The sequence below is a fragment of the Oncorhynchus gorbuscha genome, linkage group LG05, assembly GCF_021184085.1.
Source record: "Oncorhynchus gorbuscha isolate QuinsamMale2020 ecotype Even-year linkage group LG05, OgorEven_v1.0, whole genome shotgun sequence".
Lineage (NCBI taxonomy): Eukaryota > Metazoa > Chordata > Actinopteri > Salmoniformes > Salmonidae > Oncorhynchus > Oncorhynchus gorbuscha.
The window spans coordinates 17,278,746-17,287,322 of NC_060177.1; the positions used below are offsets into that span (position 1 = coordinate 17,278,746).

The 8,577-nt window shown below is 43.9% G+C and overlaps 1 protein-coding gene across 1 annotated transcript; it reads left to right on the forward strand.

Moving 5' to 3' along the window:
• Nucleotides 1-245: 245 nt before the first annotated feature.
• On the forward strand, nucleotides 246-1,010 carry LOC124035420 (protein TRACHEARY ELEMENT DIFFERENTIATION-RELATED 7A-like). Its single transcript, XM_046348869.1, has one exon. It carries the CDS (start codon nucleotides 246-248, stop codon nucleotides 1,008-1,010), a length of 765 nt encoding a protein of 254 aa, XP_046204825.1.
• The last annotated feature ends 7,567 nt before the right edge of the window (nucleotides 1,011-8,577 follow it).

The following is an 8,577-nucleotide window of genomic DNA, read 5'->3' on the forward strand; positions in this document are numbered from 1 at the left end:
TTTTTCATCCCGCTCTGTTGTAACACAAAACAAATATATACTGTATTTGTTAATTTAGTTTTGATCAATCTCATTGGCTGGAGAATAAATTGTTTTGGTCCCTAAACTCCCCACAGAAGGATTATCACTCCTGCGTTGTGCAAATATCAGATCAGAACCAAGTTGGAATGAGGCTGTGTGACCATCTCTTGTGAAGACCAGACGTAAGGGAGAGAACAATGGCTAAATATGGCCTTAAACTTGCAATGCTTCACCCACACGCCGCTTCACCCCCACGCCGCTTCACCCCATGCCGCTTCATCCCCATGCCGCTTCACCCCCATGCCGCTTCATCCCCATGCCGCTTCACCCCCATGCCGCTTCACCCCCACGCCGCTTCACCCCCACGCTGCTTCACCCCCACGCCGCTTCACCCCCACGCCGCTTCACCCCCACGCCGCTTCACCCCATGCCGCTTCACCCCCAAGCCGCTTCACCCCCACGCCGCTTCACCCCATGCCGCTTCACCCCCAAGCCGCTTCACCCCCACGCCGCTTCACCCCCACGCCGCTTCACCCCCACGCCGCTTCATCCCCATGCCGCTTCACCTCCATGCCGCTTCACCCCCATGCCGCTTCACCCCACGCCGCTTCACCCCCACGCCGCTTCACCCCCACGCCGCTTCACCCCCACGCCGCTTCACCCCATGCCGCTTAACCCCATGCCGCTTAACCCCCACGCCGCTTCACCCCCACGCCGCTTCACCCCCACGCCGCTCACCCTCACGCTGCTTCACCCCCACGCCGCTTCACCCCCACGCCGCTTCATCCCCATGCCGCTTCACCCCCACGCCGCTTCACCCCATGCCGCTTCACCCCCACGCCGCTTCACCCCACGCCGTTTCACCCCCACGCCGCTTCACCCCCACGCCGCTCACCCTCACGCCGCTCACCCTCATGCCGCTTCACCCCCATGCCGCTTCACCCCCACGCTGCTTCACCCCCATGCCGCTTCACTCCCCCTTTTTTTGACAGACCCCATTCAATTTGAACAAAACCTTACATACATATTTGTCCATTGTAGAAATGCTCAGAAAGGGACTTTTTAGACCTGAATGCCAAAACATTGAAAAGAGAAAGGTGCTCAGTGTTGACCTATTCTGCATTCTTCACCATACCTGAGACATCCATGTCTTCAATACTGGAAAACATTAATGGTTGACATTTATATCATTTAAAACTTACAAACAGGGTTGTCAAACTATTTTAGAATTTCTTGAAATAAATGTTTTTTTAGTAAAAATTGAAATATTTTAACCTTAACCTTTTTCATATTCTCATATGTTATAGCTTAGACTTCTGAGGTTTTTGTGTTTTACCCGCCATCGGTTCAGACACAACATGCTCTTGAACATTACAACAAAATAAAAATCACCTTGGATCGTAATCTGTCCATGCGAACTACAAGGTTTAAATAGCTAGTTAACTTACACTCGTAGGATCTTAATTTGAGCTAGTTTGCTGCAGCAGGAAAATAATCCGGGTGCAACAGGACATGTGTGTCCTGACATATGTGGATAATAACTCATTGACATTTTTATAGCCGTTGATACATTCAAGTCTGAAATTTCAAAGTGGAAATTACAAACCTCAGAAGCCTTTTTAAACATCAAATACACTACAAGATTGACATTTCCTGCCTCCTTCACCAAGGTGATCAAATTAAGATCCTACATCTGTACTTACCTAGTTAAAAAAACTTTGGCTGACATACTAGGATAGTTGATCTACAGGAAATTGAATGACAGGTAATTAACAGCTCAAACTAAAGTGTTTCAGTGACTGACATAAGAAGAGGAAAACTGCACATGTACTACAAATGTAAACATGTCAAATTGTGGAATCTACTATTATGTTCCCACCCACCCTATAGCTCAGTCATTTTATTCATTGTGCAGAATAAAAACCGTTCTACCGAAGGTTTGCACACGTGATTTCAGCCTCTTGATAACAAATATTACAATCTTGGAATCCTGCTCAGTGTTTCTCTTGTATACAGTTGAATTATATTTAAAATGTTTCCTTCTCGTTGTCTCTTTGACAACACTGAAAAAACGCTCTGTAAATATGTAACAAGGTGAGCTTGTTCCCCCAGGAACAAAAGACACATAGTGACAGGAATTCTCTCAGATGAACTAAGGAATACAGCAGTTGTTATGGTTACAAGTTATAAATAGAGTGGCTGGGAGATGGTGCAGGGGGGACTGAGAGAGTTTCGGGATGAAAGGCTCTGCTCAGTTCCGTACCAGAATTCATTGCTGTAACTCACCAAACTTGATGGGAAACATTCAGTCAGCCGTGGTTCTGACACCAGGCAAGTAAAATAACTCTCTTGCATTAATTAGATAGAATACTGTGTGTATAGTGGCCCACCTAGTAGCAGTCCTGAATATTAACTTGAATGGTCTGAAAAGCAATTTTACGTAATCCAATTTTACGTAATCCAAGAATCTCCATGAGTTCTGTAGCTATGAGATGCCAATTATTTTTAATGAAGGTTGATCATGAGCACTAAAGATTATCTTGTGAATTTGATTGAAATGTAGCACTTTCTATATCTTCTGTGGTCACTGGTCGGTGTGCCCATCTTCATGGTGTTTGCATTTGTGCCATGCACATTGTTCTCTACCCAGCCAGGCGCTTCCATCACACTGAGTAATTAGAAGCAGCTCGAGGATTTAATGAAGAGGCGCTCGCTTGATGGCAGCAGCGCTTGAGACATTGCCAGTGGCTCCAACTTCAAAGCGCAGGGAGATATGGCTCCAACAGCAAAGGCCGGGAAAAGCTGCAAGAAGATAACAAGTCGTGGCTTTTCTTTTGATTTGTGGCATGCCACGGCACTTACTGATACAGATGTAGGACCTTAATTTGACCTAGGTATATATATATATATAATCCTGCAGCAACAGGATTTTAAGGTTTAGTCCATAATATAGTTTGATCGATGGTTAGGCTATTGTTAGCTGGCCAAAAGTTGGCTACATAAAAAGTGCAATTCTGTTATTTTTAACTGTGTGTTAGTGTAAGTTTTCAGTGAATTTATGTAAATCACGAAACAACTACAGTGATCAAATTAAGATCCTGCATCTGGAGGTCCACAGGAAAGTAAAATCATGCCAGCCAGCAAGGGCATTCAAAAGGCTGATCAGTGTGGCATTGCGTTGCACCCTTGGGTGGTGGGTGTCATCAGAAATGGAGCCTCTGTAATGATGGTGAGGGTGGGTGGTGAGATAAGACGGGCCACATGATTTCCCAGTCAGAAGCCATACTACTCCCCTCACCCCTTCCTCCTCCGTTCTCTCACTTTGAGTCTGCACTGCAGCCTTCCAGAAACAGGCTTGTTTGTGATCAGTGGGTTTCAAAGTGTTTTAGAAGTGTTTAAGTCATGTATTAGATTGCTGTAAACCTGAAAACATGTTTTTACAGGATAAGTTATGCCCTCCATATGCACCCATGCATAGAAGTCACATTTGACTTTTTTGTATATTACAATGTTCTTTCTTACATGCAGGTATGGACCATCATTAGAGTTGTTGGTTCTTAGAAGTACTTGTCTTGTGGGGTCACATAGAGGGGTCACTAACCCTAACCCTAACCCTAACCCTAATGTGCCGTCCTTGGTCAGCTCTCCCGCTATCTCTCTCAGAATGACCTTCTTGATCCAAATCAGTCAGGTTTCAAGACTAGTCATTCAACTGAGACTGCTCTTCTCTGTATCACGGAGGCGCTCCGCACCGCTAAAGCTAACTCTCTCTCCTCTGCTCTCATCCTTCTAGACCTATCGGCTGCCTTCGATACTGTGAACCATCAGATCCTCCTCTCCACCCTCTCCGAGTTGGGCATCTCCGGCGCGGCCCACGCTTGGATTGACAGGTGGCGTGGCGAGAATCTGTCTCCTCACCACGCGCTCTCACCACTGGTGTCCCCCAGGGCTCTGTTCTAGGCCCTCTCCTATTCTCGCTATACACCAAGTCACTTGGCTCTGTCATAACCTCACATGGTCTCTCCTATCATTGCTATGCAGACTACACAATTAATCTTCTCCTTTCCCCCTTCTGATGACCAGGTGGCGAATCGCATCTCTGCATGTCTGGCAGACATATCAGTGTGGATGACGGATCACCACCTCAAGCTGAACTTCGGCAAGACGGAGCTGCTCTTCCTCCCGGGGAAGGACTGCCCGTTCCATGATCTCGCCATCACGGTTGACAACTCCATTGTGTCCTCCTCCCAGAGCGCTAAGAACCTTGGCGTGATCCTGGACAACAAACTGTCGTTCTCAACTAACATCAAGGCGGTGGCCCGTTCCTGTAGGTTCATGCTCTACAACATCCGCAGAGTACGACCCTGCCTCACACAGGAAGCGGCACAGGTCCTAATCCAGGCACTTGTCATCTCCCGTCTGGATTACTGCAACTCGCTGTTGGCTGGGCTCCCTGCCTGTGCCATTAAACCCCTACAACTCATCCAGAACGCCGCAGCCCGTCTAGTGTTCAACCTTCCCAAGTTCTCTCACGTCACCCCGCTCCTCCGCTCTCTCCACTGGCTTCCAGTTGAAGCTCGCATCCGCTACAAGACCATGGTGCTTGCCTACGGAGCTGTGAGGGGAACGGCACCTCAGTACCTCCAGGCTCTGATCAGGCCCTACACCCAAATAAGGGCACTGCGTTCATCCACCTCTGGCCTGCTCGCCTCCCTACCACTGAGGAAGTACAGTTCCCGCTCAGCTCAGTCAAAACTGTTCGCTGCTCTGGCTCCCCAATGGTGGAACAAACTCCCTCACGACGCCAGGACAGCGGAGTCAATCACCACCTTCCGGAGACACCTGAAACCCCACCTCTTTAAGGAACACCTAGGATAGGATAAAGTAATCCTTCTCACCCCCCCTCCTTAAAATATTTAGATGCACTATTGTAAAGTGGTTGTTCCACTGGATGTCATAAGGTGAATGCACCAATTTGTAAGTCGCTCTGGATAAGAGCGTCTGCTAAATGACTTAAATGTAATGTAAATCTAACCCTAACCCTAACCCTAACCCTAACCCTAACCCTAACCCTAACCCTAACCCTAACCCTAACCCTAACCCTAACCCTAAACCTAACCCTAACCCTAACCCTAACCCTAACCCTAACCCTAACCCTAACCCTAAACCTAACCCTAACCCTAACCCTAACCCTAAACCTAACCCTAACCCTAACCCATAGCGATCAGTGTGCCAGGTTTGCCCAGAGGTTATATGCTCCTTTGAGTTCGCAAGCTATAGTGTGTGCATATGTGATGGTAGTGGAAATGTACCGTAAACTCACGCCACAGCTAGCTTGAAATGTCGCGGATGAAGCCATCCAATTGGTACCTTTTGGGTGGCTCAGCACGTTGGAACATTGTCAAGGAGGGCCGTCAAATGTGTTGCTAAGCAGAGGATCACGGGTTCCAGCCTGGTATGGGTCAGTCGGACAGTGGAGGAAGCTTAGCTGTTAGCAGCACACTGATCACGTTACACCTATACACTGAATACCTGTCATGCAGAGTCACAGAGATAGCAATGTGCTGGGCTTTACTAAGAAGTTATCCTTTGTGAACCTGTCGTATGGGACCATATATTGTATTGGATAGCGAGCTGAATGGAGTGTGTTGGGCTTTGATGATTAATGGGAAGTCTGAGGTTTTCTGTTCTGTTCTGTGCTAGGCTGTAGTACTGAAGGGGTTCCGCCCCCACACTCATTCCACATTAACTACATCTATATTCCTCTGGCTTTACCCCTGAGATAAGATTCTCCCTCTCTTCTGTTCACTTTGAGTTGCCCTCAAATTGTATTTAGCTGATATAATTAGTTGTATTACATAAGTTGTATAATAAGATCTCCTATCCGTGCTTGGGCTTTACTTTATGTAGTACTGCAGAATGGAAATAGTTATGTAGAAATATTGAGCTCATAAAACTGCATTTTTTTATAACAAGATTTGTAAGACAATACTTTTTTTAACTGCATTTTTTAAAACAATATTTGGAAGACAATACTTTTTTAACTGCATTTTTTTAAACAATATTTGGAAGACAATACTTTTTTTAACTGCATTTTTTTAAACAATATTTGGAAGACAATACTTTTTTAAACTGCATTTTTTAAAACAATATTTGGAAGACAATACTTTTTTTAACTGCATTTTTTAAAACAATATTTGGAAGACAATACTTTTTTAACTGCATTTTTTAAAACAATATTTGGAAGACAATACTTTTTTTTAGCTCTGTGTAAATGATCTATGAAACTGATTATAAGCCGTGTTTCTTAATCTGTAATTGAAAGCAGAAAGAAATGACAGAGTTTCTTATTCTCCTCTGAAGTATAGCTCAAGGAGTCCTGGAGATGCACTTTCAAGTTTCAAGTGATTCTTTTTCTCAGACTCTTATAACTGGGGACTAAAATGACCATTTTGTGTTTTCCACAAACTTTGAAGTATTTAGTTGTGTGAAATAGATTATACATTCTGAAAATCCTAATCGGACTCGCAATATCTCCTAATAGGATTAGTTGAGGGATGTGAGGGATTCTCTCTCTCTCTCTGTGTTCTTCCCTGTTGTCTCATCATATATTTTCCTTGGGTTTTATTATATCTACGAGAAGTGTAATTATTGTACTGTTACAATTCTGACCTTTTCTAAGCGAGTCTCCTGTCAAATGACAAAACCTTCATCCATTCTCATCCTGACATTCAGAAGCACCCCACTGATCCTGTATAGAACAAGTAGATGACATGGTACTACCCAGTGGGCAAAGCTGATGTCATGTAAAAAAAAAACAGTTTAATACCGTTGTAATCTGATTGTAATTTTACATCATTTCCACCAGTCTTGTCCACTGGGTAGCTACATGTGTTCCATGTTGCTTTTCATAGTGATGACACGTTGATGTAATTACAATTCTGACTAGAAATAAGAGGCCCATAGAAAAGCGACAGTCTCAAACATCAGAGCCTGTGAATGGGTTATGAACGGGTTGTTAGCATCATAGGAGCAGCTAGCTATCGATCAGGGAATAAAGCTCACCTGGTAATGATGCCCTTCAGATTAAATAAAAGGCACAGTTAGATCTGAGGCTTTAATATAGTACATTCTAAGAAATACACAGACCTAAGGATAAACTGATCATTATTTTAATATCATAGTGTTATTGGATCACATTGTAGACACATTGTAGACACATTGTAGACACATTGTAGGTATTTACTTCCACATAGCACAGCAGTAACTCCACAACCTGGTCACACACAGCATTTACAGCCAATATCTATTGATAGGCCTTTCTCTGCATTGAAGGCCCTTTTAAAACCAAACTTGTTTTTATGGCTGATACGTAGGTTTCTTTATTCATATGAATTTGCCTGTCTAACCTCGTTCTCTACGTGTTCACTTTATGGTTATTTATGATCCAGCACCACTCTGTAGCCTTCTTGAGTAATCGTTCCAATTTCTTTGCTGTAAAAAAATACCTCTGATACTCTCAGCTCAACTTTTCAACCAATTGCTCTCAGTCATTAGAGTAAAAGGAGTGGGTGACCAACTCCTTTTCTTTTAATCATCTATCCTTTACTGGGTTTAATTGCTGTTTGTGTGAACATGAGGATGTCTGGTAAAGGGGCCCTTTAGAGTGAATATTTGTGTGTAATTAGAGGAGCAGGCCTGTGAAATACAGATGAAGGTGTTGGATGTCCTCCGGTTCACTAATTGGAATGATCTCCCTGTGTATTTGCAATGTTCATAAATGTGGGAGGGAGATAGAGGGGAGGGGGAGAGAAGTTGGTAGAGCATGGCGCTTGTAATTCCAGGGTAGTGGGTTCGATCCCCGGGACCACCCATACATAGAATGTATGCACACATGACTGTAAGTCGCTTTGGATAAAAGCGTCTGCTAAATGGCATATATAGAGAAAGAGAGAGAGAGAGAGAGAGAGAGAGAGAGAGAGAGAGAGAGAGAGAGAGAGAGAGAGAGAGAGAGAGAGATAAACAACTATTCTAGAATAAATATGCACAATTTCCCACCAGTGTGTCTCCACCAAACGGACTTGTTGTGCATGTGTTGCAGATAAAAATCAGTGCGTGATAGTGCAATGCACACTAAATGAACTTTTTCGCTTACAAGAGCATATTTCTTTCGGAAATTGCTGGTCTACATTTTTGGGGGGGGATTTAAAGCAATCAGAACTGAAACGTTCAGACGTTTGTGAGTTAATTAAACATGTTCAATAGCTTTCATGAGCTCATTTTCTCACTTCTATGAGTTTAAGACGAGGGTCTTGGAATCCAAAAAGAAATCCAAGAACTTTGTTTTCAAGAATGTAATTTCTTCTTCTTAGACAGAAACATAGGAAGAAACTTAAAGCTGCAATATGTTACTTTTTGGGCAACCTGACATAATTCACATAGAAATATAGTTATAGATCTGACATTCTTATTGAATGCAAGACTAAGAAGCGGTATATCTGTTCTATGTGCGTAAATTCTATGCTTCCAGTGTTTAAGTTTCGTTTTTGTGTCTTT